The sequence below is a fragment of the Trachypithecus francoisi genome, unplaced genomic scaffold (genome assembly GCF_009764315.1).
Source record: "Trachypithecus francoisi isolate TF-2019V2 unplaced genomic scaffold, Tfra_2.0 Lachesis_group7, whole genome shotgun sequence".
Taxonomy (NCBI): Eukaryota; Metazoa; Chordata; class Mammalia; order Primates; family Cercopithecidae; genus Trachypithecus; species Trachypithecus francoisi.
In genome coordinates, this window is record NW_022681472.1 from 45,483,034 (window position 1) to 45,505,352 (window position 22,319).

At 36.6% G+C, this 22,319-nt stretch overlaps 1 protein-coding gene across 3 annotated transcripts in view; it reads left to right on the forward strand.

The window, feature by feature from the left end:
- RIPK2 (receptor interacting serine/threonine kinase 2) overlaps positions 1-22,096 on the forward strand; it is a 39,135-nt gene extending 17,039 nt beyond the window's left edge. For all 3 annotated transcript variants that reach the window (XM_033203661.1, XM_033203663.1, XM_033203662.1), the window contains 7 exons: positions 1,658-1,707; positions 2,584-2,745; positions 10,614-10,699; positions 14,580-14,669; positions 17,106-17,199; positions 20,120-20,281; positions 20,851-22,096. In XM_033203661.1, the coding sequence (XP_033059552.1) occupies positions 1,658-1,707; positions 2,584-2,745; positions 10,614-10,699; positions 14,580-14,669; positions 17,106-17,199; positions 20,120-20,281; positions 20,851-21,188 (982 nt within the window). In that variant the 3' untranslated portion in view covers positions 21,189-22,096. The remainder of the gene's footprint in view (positions 1-1,657; positions 1,708-2,583; positions 2,746-10,613; positions 10,700-14,579; positions 14,670-17,105; positions 17,200-20,119; positions 20,282-20,850) is intronic.
- The last annotated feature ends 223 nt before the right edge of the window (positions 22,097-22,319 follow it).

Consider the following 22,319-nt stretch of genomic DNA (forward strand, 5'->3'; position numbering starts at 1 on the left):
ATTTGCTTAAGAAACTTTTACATCCTTTAAGAAATTTTAAAGCATCTTTCTTATCCTATCAATTTATAATATAATAGTTAAGGATTTTTATCATAGGTGACTTGGAAATGCAGAGGGAAACAGTGGTTCCTAACATTTTAGCTTTAAGTTTCTCAACTATTCAACCTTTCAGCTTTTGATATCTATACATCTTTTTAGATAAATAGACCAACTCTTAATCATACTGGGGATGTTTCTATTTAAAGAATCCCTAATATTTGTATATGTGTGAATTTTTTATACAACAAATCAATGGATTTGATAAGATCATATTTCATATTTCAGATGCATATTATTTATAATCTCATAATGTAGTAATAAGCATAACACATTGTTCTTGACACTGGTTATTTAACCAGAGTAAAAGGAAGATGATTATTTACATAGGTTTAAGAGATGGGGACATTCACCTCATGTGTAAGTTACTCTTATCTCTTTTAATAAACTAATGAATGCAAAAGCACACTCTCTAAATTTGCTATGAACACATTTTATAGTCCTTTAAATGGCTTTTTGCCATCTTTAATAAATAACCTGTTAATGAATCATTTTAGGAACGAATGCCATATCTCTACCAGAAAACTATATATTTAATTAAATTGCATATTCCTGTTCTTCAAAAGCAATATTTCTTCAAAAGAAATAACAAAAATTTTAATTTTTGTTATTTCTCATTAAATCCAAAGCCAGCCAATCCATTTTAGTGGCTGCACTAAAACAATTAATATAGTGTCTTTACATTCACATTGTATGAATATAAAAAATTGTCCTTTTATATTTTGATTTCTGATATTTTTAATTCATTTTGAATGATGTACTGAGGGGAGGGGAAATGTATTTATAGCTTCCTAAGGTAAAGAATTGTTCTACTCAACAATTCTTGAAAACTGGTTTGATTCTATAAAAATGGGCCAATTTAAATCTACCAGTCATTCATTTTGTGGTTCAATTTCAGTATTCTCTGTCGGGGAAATATGAGTAAATATTATTCCTTTATTTGGGTAGGAATTCCCTCTGTACTCCTCACTCTCCCTGTTACAAAAGGTGTTGGTAGTAATAAATTCTATGTGTCCATTTTGAACGCATGGTTAATGTTGGGGTGTGGCAAAATTCTTATATCCTATTTAACCATTTATTCTAATTATAAACTCTATGCAGGTTAACCCTGTAATTGACATCTGAAGTTAAACTGTAGGCAGGATATTTCTACTACCAAAGAAGATAGTGCTAAGAGCAGAAAAAAAGGCAGTAGAATAGAGCTCCATGAGACAATTTTTTTCTTGCTCTTTGTTCTTTGTGAAAAGTAATATCATTTAATTAAAGGGCATAGCTTATCTGAGTGTTCAAGAATTAATCCTAGTATTAAATCATCCACAAAAAATCTTGCATGTAATGTTAAACTTTTATTATAGTAATTTCCTAATTTTTTAACTTAAAATTGATTTTCTTTCAAAACTAGATGAGCATTTGTCATCTTCATTGTATACAGTAATTCTTTGCTGCCTTATCATTTTCAAAAATGGTATCTTCACAGTCAGCTTTTAAAAGTAGTGCTATTTTAGTTTATTAGGTAGAGTTCATTTAAAATATATAACATGTATGTTCTTATGTTAAACAGCTATGCAGTTATCACATGGGAAGTGTTATCCAGAAAACAGCCTTTTGAAGGTAAGTATGTTTTGACTTTTTTATGCTCAATAACATCATGTTAGTAGGTCACTCTCAGAACTATCTAAAAATCATATTATTTTAAATCTGCTTATTCATTTTGTGGAAAACACACTAAACCAACAATTTATCAATTGTGAATGCATCACATACTGCAAAATATACTGGGTTAAGGATCCAGTTGTGAGTCTGCTATATACTGGAAGATGTACTGTATTAAGGATCAGAAAAACCCAGATTTTAATTCTTGTTCTGACAGTAATTAACTCTGTGATCAAGTCACAAAATCTCTTGAGTCCTCATGTTTGTCACCTGCATAGTAAGAATTTTAAATTATTATTTCCAAGTTCTAGTCTAGCTGTAAAATTATTTATATGATAATTTAATTACTGCTCCCTCTATAAAGACTAGCAAATATTGAAGACTAATCTGTCCTTTTTATTCCCTGAAAATATTGTTTATTTCTTTATTTTGAGGTTTGTGTAGGTCAGCTTGTTGTGTAACAGAAAACAACCTTGGAATCTCTGTAGCTTATGAAATAAACATTTATTTCTCATTCACATTAAATATTAGTTGCTGTAGCCCTTCTTAGTTTGGCTAGGTTTTGCTCAGCTGTGCTTTACAAATACTCTGTTTACCAAATCCAATCATATGGCCAAGCCCAGAATTAATGAGATCAGGATATAAACTCCTACCATAGGAACAGACAAGTCTGGCAATGGTTTGGGGTATATATATTTCTTTTACAGAAAGGGGGGTAAGACATTATTCCTAAACTTTTAATATTCACTTATTTTCTGTTAGTTAGTTTTAGATGTAAGTAATATGCTGAATCATAATATATTTCTAATGAATGCAATCTATTTGTTTTGACAGATGTCACCAATCCTTTGCAGATAATGTATAGTGTGTCACAAGGACATCGACCTGTTATTAATGAAGAAAGTTTGCCATATGATATACCTCACCGAGCACATATGATCTCTCTAATAGAAAGTGGATGGGCACAAAATCCAGATGAAAGACCATCTTTCTTAAGTGAGTATATAGTTTTAACGTGGACTCTTTGAATGACAGAATTAGTTACTATACTGTGAATAAAATATTTCTTGAAAAATTGTGCAAATTAGATGACTAGCCAGAAGTTGTTTAAATTATTTTCCGACTTATCATAGCATTTATATATGAGTAACTCCTTCTAGAGCAGAACTGAGAATTCCTAACAAAAAAGAGAAATCGTGTGATAGGAGTAACAATTTCCTTCATATATTTAACAAATATATCTTGAACCCCTACCATGCGCTATGTACCTACTGGAGTAAGCCCTGGGAACAGAGTAGTAAAGAAGACAAACTTTCTGTAGCTAGTTCACATTCTAGTTGAGAAGGCAAAGTGAAAACAAATAAATAAGCAAGATACAGATTGTGACAGTCTTATTAGGAAATAAGCAAGGTAATAGACTGATTAAGGGAGGGAAACAAAGGCCTTTATTTAGGAGCAAATATTTGAGCTGAGATTTGAAGCTTGAAAAACAGCCAGTCATTCAAATGCTGAAGAAAAAGTATTCAACCAAACAAAACAGCAAGCATAAAGGCTCTGAGCCTAGAAGAGAAAAAGTTTTATATTCTCAAGAAACAGTGAGAAGGCCTGTGTAGCTAGAATGTAGTGGGCAAGGAAAGGAATTAGATGATATTGGAGAGGTAAGAGAGAGGCTATTGGCCATCATTAAAAGGTTAGATTTTTATTCCAAGTGCAGTGAAAAGCCATTAAAGTATGTTTTGCAGGGAAGTGACATGATCTGATAAGAAGTATAGGTGAAATTCTTACTGCTGTATGGAAAGTTGATTGGAGAAAGGCAAAAGTAGAAGCAAAGAGGCTAGGAAAGAAACTTTCAGGAATTTTCTAATTGAGGTGGAAATTCTGAAGATAGAAGAGTTACAGAATTAAGATAGTATTTCAGAGGTAGAATGGATCAGACATCCAAATGTAAATGTAGGAGAAAATCTTCATGACCTAGGGTTAGGCAGAATCTTTAAATATGACATCAAAAATAAATAGGATTCATTAAAAAATTTATAATCAGACTTTGAAAACATTGGAAACTTTTGCACTTCAAAAGGTCCTATTGAGAAAAGAGAAAGCCAGGCATTTAGTGTCCACGACTTTAGTCCCAGTTACTTAGGAGGCTGAGGCAGAAGGATCACTTGAGCCCAGGATTTTGAGGATGTATAATAATAGTGCACTGTGAGCCGGGCGCGGTGGCTCAAGCCTGTAATCCCAGCACTTTGGGAGGCTGAGACGGGCGGATCACGAGGTCAGGAGATCGAGACCATCCTGGCGAACACGGTGAAACCCCGTCTCTACTAAAAAAAATACAAAAACTAGCCGGGCGAGGCGGCGGGTGCCTGTAGTCCCAGCTACTCGGGAGGCTGAGGCAGGAGAATGGCGTAAAACCCGGGAGGCGGAGCTTGCAGTGAGCTGAGATCCGGCCACTGCATTCCAGTCCGGGCGACAGAGCGAGACTCCGCCTCAAAAAAAAAAATAAAAAAATAATAGTGCACTGTGATCGTGCCTGTGAAAAGCTACTGTACTCCAACCTGGGCAACATAGCAAGACCTCATTTCCAAAAAGGAAAAAAAAAGCAGAACCACAGACTGGGAGAACATATTTGCATAACATATATCTGCTAAAGGGCTTGATTCTGGAATATATAAAAAACCCTGACAAGTCAATAATAGGACAGATAGCCCTATTTTAAAATGAGTAAATGATCTGAATTTCACCAAGGGAGATATACAAATAGCTAAAAAGCACATAAAATGATGCTTAATATTATTAGTAATTTGGAAATGTAAATTAAAACTGCAATGAGTTACCACTTTATACCCACAAAAAGAGCTATAATTAAAGACAGAAAATAACAAGTGTTGACAGTGATGTGGCAAAACCAAAATCCTTATACATTGTTAGTGGGAATATAAAATGATGCTGCCTCTTTGGAAAACAGTTTGGCAGTTTCTTAAAAATGAAAGATAAATTTACCATACAACCAAGCAATCCACTAACAGGTAACCCAAGATAAATGAAAACATTTGTTCACACAGACTTGTATGTGATTAGTGATAGGAGCATTGTTTATAACAGCCAGCAAGTAGAAACAGTCATAATTACTGCTGCTACTACTACAACAATACATGAATCTGTTGTTCCAGGAAGAGTCCAGGATCCTAATATAAAATTGAACATCACTAACATATTGGTAGTCTGGACTGGTTCATCTAAGAAGGTAATGTAGATAGCAAAGAGGGACCCATAGTAGAGCTCTGAGGCATCCCAGCACTTAGAAATTGAGAAAAGGAAGAAGAAAAAGAGACTGAGGAAGAGAGGACAGTAGAGAGTATAGTCTTTGTGTCTTGGAAGTCAAGGAGGGGTATAGTCAGACATGTCTAATCTGCCAGGAGGCCAAATGAGACAAGCAGGATTTTCTAACATTGTCATCACCAGTAATCCAAACAAATGGAGTTTTAATAGAGATATGAAAATAGAAGACTGATGTACATTTAAAAAAAAAAGAAAGAAAGACGTGAAGCCAAATTTGGACAATTCCAGGAAGATGCTTGGCTCTGAACAGAAGCAGAAAAAAATGAGGTGATAGCTAAAGGATGATATGGGGTCAAAATTTTTTTCCTATGGACAGGCACAGTGGCCCATGCCTGTAATCCCAGCACTTTAGGAGACCAAGGCAGAGGGATTACTTGAGTTCTGGAGTTCGAGACCAGCCTAGGCAGCACAGCAAGACCTTGTCTCAACTAAAAAAAAAAATTAAAAAATTAGCCAGACATGGTGCGTTGTCTGTAATCCCAGCTACTTGGGAGACTGAGGCAGGAGGATTGCTTGAGCCCAAAATGTTGAGGCTGCAGTGAGCTATGATCGTGCCACTGCACTTGCACTCCAGCCTAGGTGACAAGCAAAATGCTGTTTCTTAAAAAAAAAAAAAAAAAAAAAATCCTGGAGAAAGGTAAGAAACAGTAATAGAATATGTGTTTGATGGTCAAATGATCCAGTGGAGAGTCAGAGATTGTCAGTGCAAGAGCTGAGAGAGAGTATCAGAAACAGAATGCTGGAGAGGTGGAGGAAATGGTATTCAGAATGCAAGTGATACTGTTTACATTTGTATGAGTATATGGACACTTTTTTCTACTGTAAGAGAAATGAGGTTGGAGAGATGGATATAAGTACAAGAAGTTTGTAGATCTGGTTGTAGGACCCTGAAGGAATTCCCTCTCATGGCTTCTATTTTCTCAGTGTAGTGTGAGAGCAGATGATCAGCTAGCTCAAAGGAAAGATGAAGGATGGGATGTAAGAGGTTGAAAAGGGGAAGATAAAATACAATGCTCTTACCCCTGCTTTCCCTTTCTAAGTTCAGAATATATTAAGAAAAAGATGAGGAAGAAAGACAGATGGTGGTCAAAATATCAGTTTCATTACTGATAAAGCTAATTGGAGAATGTACCTTTAGATCTGCAGCCAAATGGGCTTAGTGGCATTTTACCCCTATAGTTGATAGCTTTACCAGCCCACCACAGGCCCCACCCTGCTTCTACATAGGGAAGCAGAAAATGTATGCATTCTTTAGGCAAGCTGACTTTTAAAAGAAGGAGAAAACTGCAAAGGAACCAGATAAGCATGCTGAGTTTTTCTCCAAGATTAACAAATGAGGTAAGTCTGAGGGGCAGAAAGAAGATGGAAGAATTCCTCCTATACTTCTCTCTTCCTGTTGGAAACATGAAGAAAAGGACTTAAGTGTCTCCTCCAGCAGTACAAGATAATCATGTAAGACAGCAATTCTCAAACTTTTAGATCTCAATACTCTTCAAAATTACTGAGGACCTCAAAGAGCTTTTGTATATGTGGGTCATATCTATTAGCATTTACTGTATTAGAAATTAAAACCAAGGAATTTTTTTTTTTTTTTTTTGAGGCAGAGTCTCCCTCTGTCACCCAGGCTGGAGTGCAGTGGCCGGATCTCGGCTCACTGCAAACTCTGCCTCCCGGGTTCACGCTATTCTCCTGCCTCAGCCTCCCGAGTAGCTGGGACTACAGGCGCGCGCCACCTCGTCCAGCTAGTTTTTTCTATTTTTTTAGTAGAGACAGGGTTTCACTGTGTTAGCCAGGATGGTCTCGATCTCCTGACCTCGTGATCCGCCCATCTCAGCCTCCCAAAGTGCTGGGATTACAGGCTTGAGCCACTGCGCCCGGCAACCAAGGAATTTTAAAATGTAGGAATATACAAGAACACAGTCCATTACCTGTTGAAGCAGTGTTCTTATCACACCTTATTTATAGGCCTCTGGATACATCCACTATATACTTGTTTGGGGATGACAGTAAACAGGGAAAATAATGTCTTAATACTAGTTACTTTGAATATAGTTTTGACTTCATGAACCCTCAGGAACCACCCCCCCAGGGGTCCCTAGACCACATTTTAAGAACCACTTATCTATGAGAACAGTAGATGTATTTGGGAAGCAAAACAGGATTGCTGAGTAGTATTTAGTGTATTTAGTGTTTAGTTTGGGCCGTTAATCTAGAGAAACTAGTGACCCCACTTCTGGTCAAGATGGAGTAACGGGGCCAATTTGCCCTCCTGCCTGAAACAACCAAAAAACCTAGACAAAATATGTGAAAGAGTGGTTTTTAAGACACTAAATATCAGGAAACAAAGAACAGCAATCTCTGATGGACGGGAAACAAATGAAGTGAGCCTTCCAATTGCCCAGCTTCCTGCCTTGAGAGTTTCTAGATGCAGCATGGGGAGAGGAAACTGAGGTGGAACCCAGCTGACACTCAGGGTCTAGGAGACAGGGATGACAGTGTGGGTAGACCAAGGCAGATAGACTTCATAGGACATTGCACCAGAAGGGAAAAGGTACACAGAGGAAGAGCCCCAGAGATTTGCAGAGGGTTCCTCTCAAGTATTCAGTGGAGCACTGATCAGTACAGCGTGGATAAGTCAGTAAGCCAAAAGCCAAAATCTTCAATGAGCATAGGAGAAAAGCGGAAGTTTGCAGAGAAGTGTTGCCCAATGGCATGAACTTTAGAGGATCTAGAATTTTCACAGAAAGAAGAAATTACTGTTTGGAAATGGCAAAGAGAGGACAACAGAGATATGTACCCTTCCTCATAGCTCTGGAAAGAAAGAAATAAAATATGAAGCCATTACCTTAGCAAATTTTGATTTGTAAATAGAATACTGATGAACAGTGGATGTAAGTATTGAATGAAAAATACAATGCATTGCTTTTTTTAGTAATGAGAACTCAGAGTTTATTTTTAGACTAACTAATATTGCCTATAAACATATCCAGCCTTATATCTGACAGTATGGTGTGAGTGAGTGTGTGTGTGTGTGTGTATTTAATTTATCACATTTCTTACAAAGTACTGTTGTCTGCCTTAGGCATTTTTCATATATAGCCTTTGGGATGCTACTGTTTTGTTGTTATTGTTAGGTTTTGGACTTTGTTTTTAAATGGAAGCACAACTTCTTTTTCCTAGGATGACAGCTTCCTATTTTCAGTGGGAAGGTACCATCATTGATTTATAAACACACTACTGCCCTATACAGCCCGTCAGTTTTATTTTAAGGCTCTGGTGTATATTGGAATGGTGAAAAGCAGGTTCTGGGAACCTGAAACGGAAGGGAAGAATAAAAAATCAATAATAGGGAAAGTTTAAGTGTATTCAATAAAGAAATTCTGTCAATATGACCAAATGGAAGAACATGAAATTACAAAGGGATGTCTAGATACCAGAGTAAGCACAAGATGCCTCCTTTTGGATAAACCTACTGAAAAGAAATGAAAAGTTCACAATGACAGAAATTTTGGTAAAAAAAATAAAGGAAGCTTGAAAAACTAAAAGCAAGCTATATTTTTCCTTTTAAAAAAAAATATAGGTTAACTGAATTAAGGAAAGGAGGAAGATCAGTAAACCTTTGTTGAAAAAGTGACTAGAGAATATACATTCTGAAAATGGATTTAACTGTTCAATTAATGTATATATTAAATGGCAAAGTAACACAGTAGCAGAGAGGAATCATAAATATTCTGTTTTTCAAAAGCCTATCAAAGTATAGTTTACTTACCTTAAAATTTATCTATTCTAAGTATACATTCATTGACTTTTTAGTATTAATAATTTTACAGTTTGCAGCCATTACTATAATCCAATTTTAAAGTATTTCCATCAACCCCCACAAAATCCCTCATAACTATTTACAGTCACTGCCTGTTCTCATCACTAACCCTACGTAACCAGTAATCTATTCTCTTTCTAGATTTGCATTTTCTGGATATTTCATATAAATGGAATGATAACAATGTGTGGTCCTTTTGCATCTGGCTCTTTTCACACTTAGCATAATGTTTTTCAAGTTCATCCAGGTTTCAGCATGAATCATAGTTCAGTAATTTATTGTTGAATAATACTTCATTGTATGGATGTATCACATTTTGTTGATCCATTAGCCAGTTGATGAACATTTTGATTGTTTCTACTTGTTGCCTATGTGAATAATATTGCTATGACTGTTCACATACAAGTCTGTGAACATATCTTTTCATTTCTCTTGGTTAATTATCTGTGAGTAGAATTGCTGGGCTATATGATAAATTTATCTTTAATTTTTAAGAAACTGCCAAACTGTTTTCCAGAATAGCTACATTATTTTATTCCCACCAGCAATGTATGAGGGTTTCATTTTCTCCACATCACTGTCAACACTTCCTATTTTCTTTTTAATTATATTTTAGTGAGTATGGAGTGATGTCTCATTGCAGTTTTAAAGTGCCTTTTCTTATGATGTTAAGCATCTTTTCATGTGCTTCTTGAAGACATTTGTATATCTCCTTTAGTGAAATTCAAATCTTTTACTTGTTTTTTAATTTTGCTATTTTTCCTATTATTGTCATGGGTCTGTATATATTGTAGATACAAACCCTTTAGCAGATACATGATATGGAAATATAGTGTGCAAGATTGCAGCTTCTCTTTTTATTTTTTCTTAATACTGTCTTGAAGTGCAAAAGTGTTCAAATTTTTTGAAGTCCAATTTTCAGGTTTTTTGTTTGTTTGTTTTGTTTTTGAGATGGAGTCTTGCTCTGTTGCCCAGGCTGGAGTGCAGTGGTGCAATCTTGGCTCACTGCAAGCTCCGCCTCCTGGGTTCACGCCATTCTTCTGCCTCAGCCTCCTGAGTAGCTGGGACTACAGGCACCAGCCACCATGCCCTGCTAATTTATTTTTTTATTTTTTTATTTTTTTGTATTTTTAGTAGAGATGGGGTTTCACTGTGTTAGCCAGGATGGTCTCAATCTCCTGACCTCGTGATCTGCCCGCCTCGGCCTCCCAAAGTGCTGGGTTTACAGGCTTGAGCCACCGCGCCCGGCCCAATTGTCAGGTTTTTTAACGAATTTCATTTTTGATGTCTTATCTAAGAACTTTGCCTAACCCAAGATCATGAGGATTTTCTCCTATGTTTACATTTAGGTGTGGGGTCCATTTCAAGTTAGTTTTTATGCGTAGTGTGATATAAGTATCTAAATTTATCTGTTTCCAGGTGTATATCCAACTGTTTTAGCATCATTTGTTGAAAAGGCTATCCTATCCTTTCCCCATTGAATTGGCTTAGCATGTTTGTCCAAAAACAGTTTTTTTAGGTTCTCAGCCCTATTCCATTGTTGCTTATGTCTATCTTTATGTCAGTAATAAAGCTCATAAAACAGCTGAATGTCATCACTTTGGGAAGAACTGACTTGAGGCCTTGTATGTTAAATGTTAACATTTCACTTTAATAATTAGAAGCAATCTGAATTCAACCTATATATTTTTTTTCTCTTATGTAGAATGTTTAATAGAACTTGAACCAGTTTTGAGAACATTTGAAGAGATAACTTTTCTTGAAGCTGTTATTCAGCTAAAGAAAACAAAGGTAAATTGCCAAATGGAATGCTGGAAATTAGAAATTTAAACAACTATATATTATTCATGGAGATTTTTAGTTAAGTGTAGTTTTTAATATATATACTTTTCACAGATATAAGCTACAGTTTTGGAGTGAGAAAATTTACCAGAGACTATCAATACTACTTTTCCTTTGTCACCAAAAGCTTTTCTATTTCATTCAAATGGCCACCTTCAGATTTTAAAGACATTTCCAGGACCAGGCGTGGTGACTCACACCTGTAATCCCAGCACTTTGGAAGGCCAAGGCGAGTGAATCACTTGAGCCCAGGAGTTTGAGACCAGCTGGGCCACATAGCAGGACCCTACCTTTATTTAAAATGTAAAAAAATAAAAAGGAAAAAAAAAAGACATTTCCAGAACGCTTATATATCAGACGTAAGTTTAAAAATGTATAATCACAGCCACTTGTTTACAATGAATGCACTGAGCCATTAGAGGCATTTGTTTGTTTTTTAATGTACATTTATTTTCCTAAAGTTGTAATGCCTAGAGAATTATAGATGTCTGGGTTCTCGCACTTCTCTTTTAATTTAATGTACATTTTTTTTCTGACATTCCTTGCCAAGTTTAACTGTAGAATTTTTATTATATTTGAGACCAAAGTGTGTTTGTTTTTTCATTTTTCCTCTCAAACACTTCATGTTTTATAGACCAAGGTAGCAGTAAGAGTTGATATGAATTACCTGGGAGAGCTGTGTTATTTACTCACTCTGATTCTTGTGGGTCGGAACAATTGAAGGGACCTATTACTGCAGGGTTGTTTTTTTGTTTTGTTTTTTTTTTTTCAATATTACTCAAAATTGTTTAAAAAGCAACCACAGTTCATTAAGGCAAGTGCTAAACTATGCTTACTTTGCCCTAACGAACTGTGATTTGTTAGGGGATGTGGGTTTCATTAAATTGTAGTTAATATACAATATAAAAACCAGCCGTTAGCTAAACTTGTGGGGTGCGAACAAGCAAAATTTACAATTTTTATAACCAAGTGACATTGCTTGCCCCTTGCGGCTTGCTGGATCTAGTGACATAACCCTTGGTTTCAAAGGAAATGCATAAAGGAAGGAACTAAAGAGGAACTGTGTTTTTGTTCTTTTAGTAACTTCTCACTGGCTCCACCACTTCTGAGTAGGTAGTGTTTTCCAGAGAATACCAATTTCTCTATTCCTTAATAGATTCAAAATTTTTTTTTAGTTTGTAAAGATGGGGTATCCCTCTGTCACCCAGGCTGGAGTGCCGAGGATCATAGCTCACTGCAACCTCGAAGTGCTGGGCTCAAGCAATCCTCCTACCTCAGCGTCTCCAGTAGCTTGAAACTACAGGCGTATGCTACCACACTCAGCTACTTTTTAAGTTGCCATATATTTTCCACTTAGGATTGTTCTTTAAAAAAAAAAAAAATCTTGTATCGATTCTGTGATACTTATAGGGCAAGAATATCATCTGGTTTTATAGATGAGATAACTAAGGTCTTCCCTTATCCATGGGAGATACATTCCAAGACCCCGGTAAATGCCTGAAACCATGGGTAACACTGAACCCTATGTATACTGTACATACATACCTATGATATAGACATACATACTTTTCCTATGCATATATACCTATGATAAGGTTTAATTTATAAGATAGGCACAGTAATACATTAACAATAACTGACAATAAAATAGAACAATTCTAACAATATTCCAGCATCACTATTCTTGCACTTTGGGCCATTAGTAGTAAGAGTTGACTTAATTAGTAATGAGTTACTTGACCAGCCTAGACAATGTGGCAAAACCCCATCTCTACAAAAAATACAAAAAAAAAAAAAAAAAAAGCTGGGTGTGGTGGCACATGCCTGTAGTCCTAGCTACTCAGGGCTGAGAAAGGAGGATCACTGGAACCCAGGAGGTAGAGGCTACAGTGAGCTGGCACTCCAGCCAGGGTGACAGAGTGAGACGCTGTCTCAAAAAAAAAAAGAGTTCCTTGAGTACAAGTACTGTGATCCTGACAGTTGTTCTAATACTGACAGGGTGGTAGCTTATACAGCATGGATATGCTGGGCAAAGGGATGATTCACATCCTGAGTGGAATGGAGCTGTAGGGTATGAGATTTCATCATACTACTTAGAACTGAATGTGACTTAAAACTTATGAATTGTTTATTTCTAGAATTTTACATTTAATATTTCGAAACCACAGTTGAGCAGGGTAATAGAAAATGCGGAAAGTGAAACCAAGATGAGAGGGGTACTACCGTATAGGGAAGTTAGTCACTTATGTACACCTCACACAGTAAGCTAATGTCAGGGACAACAGTGGAACACAAATTAAATAAGATTCTTCATAAAGAAATTTCTGAGCTAGATGTGATGGTACATGCCTATACTATAGTCCCAGTTATTCTGAAAGCTGAAGCAGGAGGATCGCTTGAGCCCAGGAGTTCTAGTCCAACCTGGGCAACATACCAAGACCCTGTCTCTTAAGAAAAAAAAATTCTGAAAGCCAAGATTAGTAGGGAAATTTGTTTTGAGTTTCCTACATTTTTTCAACTCTTGGAAGCAGCTCCCATAATTTATGTTTTCCTAGGTAATTGGCTTCTATATCTTGAATAATAAACACTGAACAAAAATAGTTTTTTTCAATTCATTTCTTCTTAGGGACTGATTCACTAGTTCACAAGTAATTTGAATGATCATAACTGATCAGTTATGAAAAAGTGTTACTAATTCAAGGATATTGCATTATCAGAAATGTTTTGGCAAATTTTATAAGCACAGAAAAACCTTACATAACAGAGACAAAACCAAAAACTCATTTTAAAGGGTCATATAACAGTATATTTATAGATGTTTATTGAACTGCTGTGTATAAAGCCCTGTGCTAGGTACATTATATATACAGATGAATAGGAGTAATTTCCTCCTGAAGTTCCTTAGCCATGTAAATGGAGCATGCAGTCATAAATGTGCATAATGGATGGCTGGGTGTGAATTCACCAGTTTCCAAATTCTGAAGAATAGTTGGCATTATGATGGTCTGGGGAAGAAAATGATTGATAGGTTTTTAAATCACTGAGTAGTGATGGAAAGTAATCCAAGCCTAGCTATATAGACAGGAATAAATCACTTAATTTTAACACAAAAGAATAGTATTTAAGTAAATCATCTACTCAGCAGCTACCATTTATTGAATGCTTACAAGTAATGTTAGGGCCTTTTTGCGTATATTACTTTTCATGTTCTTTACAGTAATCCTTCAAAATAGGTATTTTTATCTCCAGTGTACAGATAAGTAAACTGAGATTAAATCTAATGTCCCACATCAAACAGATGTGGGAATCTAAATCACATCTGATTGGCTCCATGGCCCCACCATTCCATTATTGACACTCTACCTCCTTTACTTAGTCTAAGCCTCAATCTCTTAACTATAAGATGAAAATAATAATAGTACTTACAGGCACAGTGCCTAAAATGTGGTAAATAATTATAGATAGACATACAGTACACTCCCAAAAATTTATTAAGTACCTAGTTTATACCAGTTATTTCGTATTTGTAAGCTCAATCTCTAGAACCATCCTGCATGTAGGTATTATTAGATTTTAAGGTTGAAGCTCTGAGACACTGAGAGAAGGTAACCAATTAATATTAGGTAGGATTCAAAGTCTGTGTTTCTAAAGTTATTTCCCCTGTTCTACACTGTCTCTTCCTTCAGTTATATGTTATATTCCCAACTCTTTATATTTTCTTTCCATGTATTTTGCACAAACATATAAAATGTGTTAGATTGTATTTTACTTCTATGATTTCCTAATCACCTCCAGTTAAAGTGTATATGTATTTATGTATTCATTCCAGTTACAGAGTGTTTCAAGTACCATTCACCTATGTGACAAGAAGAAAATGGAATTATCTCTGAATATACCTGTAAATCATGGTCCACAAGAGGTAAAAAAAAAAAAAAAGTTACATTAAACTCAAAATGTGAGAAGAATTTGAAAAAATCATTTGGTCTAAGCCCTTCTTTTATAGAAGGAAAACTAAAGTCCAGGTAGCTTTTAGGATTTGTTTGGTAGCTCATGGCAATCTCCAACTTGAAACTCAGCTCTACTGATTCTCAGTTTATTGTTCATCCCATCAAATCACAATTATTGCTTCTTTATTTGGCATTGAGTTCTGTCGCTGTCATTGGTTTATACAATAAACAACGTCCCACGGTAGTATGTAGGCAAATCATTGATTACAGTTTTAACACTATATTTATGCTACCTTGTTCTTACCTCTTATCATAATTAATGAAAGGCTAACATTGCTGCCCAAGAAGAAAAATTTCTTTAGTAGCATTCAGTCAGACTTATATTAGTCTGAATTAGTCATTTCTTTTAAGAATGTATATGTATGTTCATTTTACAGAATCAGAAAAGTAACATAGATTGAGCATCCCTAATCCAAAAATCCAAAACGCTCTACAATCCAAAACTTTGAACACCAACATGATGCCACAAGTGGAAAATTCCACACTTGTGTTAGTCTGTTTAGTGTTGCTATAACGAAATACCTGAGACTAGGTAATTTATAAAGAAAAGAGGTTTATTTGGCTCACAATTCTGGTAGCCAGAAAGTTCAGGATTGGGCAGCTGAATCTGATGAGGGCCTTAGGCTGTTGGCACTCATGTTGGAAAGTGGAAGGGGAGCAAGCTATGCAGAGAAATCACATGGTGAAACAGGATGCAGGAGAGTGAAAATGAGGAAGTCAGGGTATTTAACAGCTTGCTCTCTCAGGAATCCATTCACCACTTCTAGAATGGCACCAAGCTATTCATGAGGGATCTTCCCCCATGACCCAAACATCTCCCATTAAGCCTCACCTCCCAACACCACCACATTGGGGATCAAATTTCAACATGAGATTTAGTGGGGACAAATAAACCATGTCAAACCATAGCAACATCTGACCTCATATGATGGGTTGCAGTCAAAACATTGTTTTACAGGTGGGCACGGTGGCTCAAGTCTGTAATCCCAAAACTTTGGGAGGCCAAGGTGGGTGGATCACTTGAGGTCAGGAGTTCGAGACCAGCTGGCCAACATGGCAAAACCCCATCTCTACTAAACATACTGGGCATGGTGGCCCATGCCTGTAATCCCAGCTACTCTGGGGGTCGAGGCAGGAGAATTATTTGAGCGAGCCAAGATTGCACCACTGCAGTCCACCCTGGATGACTCCATCTCAAAAAAAAAAACTTTGTTTCAGGCACAAAATTATTTTAAAATATTGAGTTAAGTTATCTTCAGGCTGTGTGTATAAGGTATATATGAAACATAAATGAATTTTATATTTAGACTTGAGTCCCATCCCCAAGATATCTCATTATATATATACAAATATTCCAAAATCTGAAAAAAGTCCAAAATTCCAAACACATCTGGTTCCAAGCATTTCAGATAAGGAATACTCAACCTGTAGTATCTTCAAAACGAACCTTAAAAATAGTACATCACTTTTTTAATCACTTGATGTACAGTATTTCATTTGATCCTTGAGCCCATTCGTGCATATTTTTAAATAGATAGTGTGGATAATACAGCCAAAAACCTGAGAGCCAGAGAGTTTAAATGCCTTATTGAAAGTTAGCTAGTAATTCCATGACAGAGCTAGGAGTAGAGTTCTCCATTACTTTTTCCATGGTTTCCTGTGCCTCCATGTGGAAGGAACCTGAGGTGCTGAGAACAGGCATTTCTAAATCTGTAGGAGACCAGACTTGCAGATACCAAATTTCTCATTCACTATTCTAGTTACTAGCCGCAGTCTCTGAGATCATGTAGAAAATACTGAAAAAATAATTATTCTGATGTTACATTATTCCCCTATTTCCCCCATTTGTGTTAATTAAGAAAATAAGTTTATCTTTGTTGGTTATTTTATAGATGTATGTGTTTCTTTAATTTTGTAAAGTATAATTTTTAGTACTTTTGTAGGCTGGGCACAATGGCTCACACCTGTAATCCCAGCACTTTATGTGGCCAAGGCTGGTGGATCACTTGATTGCAAGAGTTTAAGACCAACCTGGGCAACGTAGTGAAACCCCATTTCTACAAAGAATACAACATTTAGCATGGTGTGGTGGTGTGTACCTATAAACCCAGCTATTCAGGAGGCTGAGATGGGAGGTTCACCTGAGTTCAGGAGGGCAGGGCTGCAGTAAGCCTAGGTTGTGCCACTGCACTCCTGACTGGGCAACAGAGTGAGACCCTGCCTCAAAAAAAAAAAAAAAATTAGTAGTTTTTACCTTCATTTGTGATAAGCCACAAACAAGAACTATTCAGAAATTAAAGCTCTATAATTTTTATTAACCTAAACCCTTTATTTTCTATTTACTTTAGGAATCATGTGGATCCTCTCAGCTCCATGAAAATAATGGTTCTCATGAAACTTCAAGGTCCCTGCCAGTTCCTCAAGACAATGATTTTTTATCTAGTATGTAAATTTTCCAATCATTATTTACTTGCAAGTCTTCCATTTTCTTTCAAGATCATATTTCTGGCAAGCAGTCATGATTTCTATGGAACTTTAATTTGCATTTATAACTCATGTTTTAAAGTGACAGAGTCTAAAGATATGAAAAAATAGTAGTGTGATATTCAACAAATACATTTAAGTTTTAAGGCATTATGTTTGGCCAGGCGCAGTGGTTCACACCTATAATCCCAGCATGTTGGGTGGCCAAGGTGGGCAGATCACCTGAGGTCAGGAGTTCGAGACCAGCCTGGCTAACATGGTGAAATCCCATCTCTACTAAAAATACAAAAATTAGCCAGTCATAGTGGTGGGTACCCATAGTCTCAGCTACTTTGGAGGCTGACACGGAAAGATTGCTTGAACCCAGGAGGGAGGTTGCAGTGAGCCGAGATTGCACCACCGCACTCCATCCTGGGTGACAGAGTAAGACTTTATGTCAAAAAATAAATTCTTTAAAAAAGGCATTATGTTAGACACTGCCAGAAAATGTCCGCAAAAAAAAATCTCTTATAAGAAAAAGGAGAAGTGTTTCTAAATAACTATTATATGAAATGGAAAGTGATATAAGAGAGACATAGATCTAGAGCTATGGTAGTATGGGAAAAGTAACACTATACAAAGGACTTGCACAACAACCTTGTGAGAGAAATGTCCTTATTTTACAGATTTAAGGACTCTGGATCACATAGCTAGTAGCTGGCACATCTAAGACTTTTGATAAATATTATCATGTCACTCTACCATGTTGTCATCATGAAATTATTTCTGGCTGAAGGCTGGATCTGTAATAACAAAGGATAGGCATTCCAGGGAAAAGGAACAACATACAGGTACAGAAGCAAGAAAATACAGAGAACAGGGAGTAATTTGGTTTAGCTAGTAAAGAAGATGAATGAAAGAAGATAAAAGCTAAGTAGATTGGAGTCATATCATCAGGAATTCTAACCTTCAGCTAAACTATTTGGACTTTTTTACTTGAGTAGGAAGCAACTATTGCAATTTTTTGAGCAAGGGAGTGACATAAAATTTTTTACCTTGGGAAGATTCATTCTGGCTGGAATGTGTAGGATATTTTGAAAGGAAAAGGAAACTTGAGATGGCGAGATCAGTTAGGAGACTATTACTGTAGTACCCATGAGAGATTATTAAGAACCGATACAGAGTGAAAGAAAGGAGGGGTGGTATATGAGATGTTATAGACAACTAGATGATAGGACTTTGTAACTTTTCACTTAGAGGAGCGATGAGAGAAAAAAGCGGTAAAGCCAAATAAATTGTTAAGCCTAGGGACTGGGAGAATGTTGGTGCCATTAAAAGAAATAGAAGTTAAAACATGTTGCGTGCGGTGGCTCACACATGTAATCCCAGAATTTTGCGAGGCCAAGGTGGGCAAATCACTTGAGGCCAGGAGTTCGAGACCAGTCTGGCCAACATGGCAAAACCCCATCTCTACTAAAAATACAAAAAAATGAGTGGGTATGATGGTGCACACCTGTAATCCCAGCTCCTTGGGAGGCTGAGGCACAAGAAACGCTTGAACCCAGGAGGCAGGGGTTGCAGTGAGCTGAGATTGCGCCACTGCACTCCAGCCTGAGTGACAGAGCAAGACTCTGTCTCAATTAAAGAAAAAAAAGAAGAAGTTAAAACAAGTTTTAGAGTTAAGAAACATTACACTTTCAGCCGGGTGCGGTGGCTCAAGCCTGTAATCCCAGCACTTTGGGAGGCCGAGACGGGCGGATCACGAGGTCAGGAGATCGAGACCATCCTGGCTAACACGGTGAAACCCCATCTCTACTAAAAAATACAAAAAACTTGCCAGGCGACGTGGCGGGCGCCTGTAGTCCCAGCTATTCGGGAGGCTGAGGCAGGAGAATGGCGTAAACCAGGGACGCAGAGCTTGCAGTGAGCTGAGATCCGGCCACTGCACTCCAGCCTGGGCGGCAGAGCGAGACTCCGTCTCCAAAAAAAAAAAAGAAACATTACACTTTCAATGTTTTTTGTTTTTTGTTTTTAATTTGAGGTACTAGGAGCACACAAAGGGCTGATGTCCAGAGGGCTTTTGAAAATATAAGATTAAGGTTCACTGCTGAGTGTGTTGGCTCACAACTGTAATCTTAGAACTTTGGTAGGCTGAGACGGGCGGATCACCTGAGGTCAGGAGTTCGAGACCAGCCTGGCCAACATAGTGAAATTCCATCTCTACTAAAAATACAGAAATTAGCCAGTTGTGGTAGCATGGAACTGTAATCCCAGCTACTTGAGAGGCATAGGCAGGAGAATCTCTTAAACCTGGGAGGTGGAGGTTGCAGTGAGCTGAGATCGCAACCATTGCACTCCAGCCTGGGTGACAAACTCCAAAAAATAAAAAAGGGAGGAGGGAGGGAGAGAGGTAGGGAGGGAAGGAGGGAAGGGAGGGAGGGAGGGAATATATAAGGCAAAAGTTCACTGAAGACAGAAAACGTAATTGTGTGGATTGGGGAATAGAGGGGATGATTAAGTCCCTGAGGCTGAGTGGGATTCCCAGAAGAGAAAGCAGAAAGACAGACATCATATATAGATTTAGAGAACATACTTAAACTTCAGAAGGAGTAAGAAGACACAGGAAAAATATGGGACTATGTGAAGAAGTAAAATTCTATGATTTATAATTTACATAGGACAGACAATTGCTGACAAATTGTAGTGAAAGCATTCCATATAAACCCTTTTTTGTTTTAAGAAATATCTACTTGCAGAATTAGGTTTCTGAACTAGCCTTAATATTAGTGGAAACTAAAGACATTGGAGCCTACCTTCTGTCTGCTCAGATGTTGACATGTTAGCCAATAGGAATTTCTAAGGCGTATTCCACCTCTAATGAAGATGTTGTATTTTGTAGGAAAAACTCAACACTGTTCTTTTATGACGCTGCATCGCTGTCCTGGAAATCACAGTTGGGATAGCACCATTTCTGCGTCTCAAAGGGCTGCATTCTGTGATCACAAGACCATTCTATGCTCTTCAGCAATAATAAATCCACTCTCAACTGCAGGAAACTCAGGTAAATATTTACTGTGAAACACCTTGTAAGTGATGCCATTTAGCTTACCTATCTATGTTCAGTGGGTTTACCATACAGTGAGATTTATTTGTCTTTATTTCCTCAATATGATAAATACATACCTTCTTAAGTAGGAAAATAAATCCCAGGAGATGGGAATGATGACATGGCCCAAATGGTATTCTGTGAACATCTAAATAGGGAGGCAGTACTAAGAGGAGGTATTAACATATTACTAATTAACATTTGCAGGTATCTTTTATATTTGAAACAAAATGGACATTAAACAAAACTGAACAAATGCCAGAAGATGGGAATGATGACATAAAGTGGTTTTTGATTTATACCATATAAAAAGGCAGTGCCTTTTCTGGGGAGTGAGGGGGAGATAGCCCAAATCTCTGAGTGTTTCCTGAAAAATCATAGCATTCTCCCAAATACTGGTGTTCCATATTGGCACAATCATAGGAAAATTAGGTTTTATGCTTTATTGATTTTTCAGGGAATTTTACTTATTGCTATGTATCTGTCCTCATCTTTTAAATTATTCATTCCTTGCTCTTTTTCAGAACGTCTGCAGCCTGGTATAGCCCAGCAGTGGATCCAGAGCAAAAGGGAAGACATTGTGAACCAAATGACAGAAGCCTGCCTTAACCAGTCACTAGATGCCCTTCTGTCCAGGGACTTGATCATGAAAGAGGACTATGAACTTATTAGTACCAAACCTACAAGGACCTCAAAAGTCAGACAATTACTAGATACTACTGACATCCAAGGAGAAGAATTTGCCAAAGTTATTGTTCAAAAGTTGAAAGATAATAAACAAATGGGTCTTCAGCCTTACCCGGAAATACTTGTGGTTTCTAGATCACCATCTTTAAATTTACTTCAAAATAAAAGCGTGTAAGTGACTGTTTTTCAAGAAGAAAAGTCGTTTTATAAAAGGATATTTATATCTCTGTTGCTTTGACTTTTTTTTAATATAAAATCCGTGAGTATTAAAAGCTTTATTGAAGGTTCTTCTTTGGGTAAATATTAGTCTCCCTCCATGACACTGCAGTATTTTTTATTAATTAATACAAGTAAAAAGTTTGAATTTTGCTACATAGTTCAATTTTTATGTCTCTTGTTAACAGAAACCACTTTTAAAGGGAAATAATTATTATTTTTGTTCATAACAGTGCCTTAAGGTATGATGTATTTCTGATGGAAGCCATTTTCACATTCATGGTCTTCGTGGATTATTTGTTACTCGTCTAAGATGCAATTTGATTTTATGAAGTATATACCCTTTTACCCACCAGAAACAGTACAGAATCTCTGCCCTAAAATTTCAGGCTTAATTTCTCTACAAAGGCTTATTAATTGAAAACTCCATTAATAGGATTACATTTTAAAGTTTTATTTATAAATTCCCTTTAAAGAAGATATTTCAAAGGTAAAACAATACAATATAAAGAAAAAAATAGATATATTAATACCGGCTGTCTGTCCCCATTTTTAACCTCAGGCTTCCCTACTGTCACCAACAACCAAGCGAAATAAAGTTAACAGCCTGATATTTATCCTTCTGTCCCTTTCTTCCTGCTTATATTTAGAACATATGCTCATTTGGGAAAGGATCTTTTCTGCATATTATTATTATAATAATACATCATACTGCAACCTGCTTTTTGCCTTTAATAGTACAGCCTTCCAGATCAGATATGGCTCTAACTTACTCTTTTTACTTGCTGCCTAATACCCACACTGTTTTTATTTTCTTAACTTGTCCGTATCAAATTTAGCCCAAACAATAAAAGTACAGTGTGAGCACTTTTTTGGTTAATGGGTTATATTACTATATGAGAACTTACAAGGAATAATAGCCGTTATCTGAAACCGCATAGCAAAGTCAGCAGAAAGTGAGATACAGAGTAAATTTGAAAAGATGAACTTTCAAGAAGCAACAGACCCAAACCTGAAAAAAGTTTGAATAAAAGAAATTAGATGGCATTGAGGCAATTAAATATTTTATTAGAAATATAAGTATTTTAAT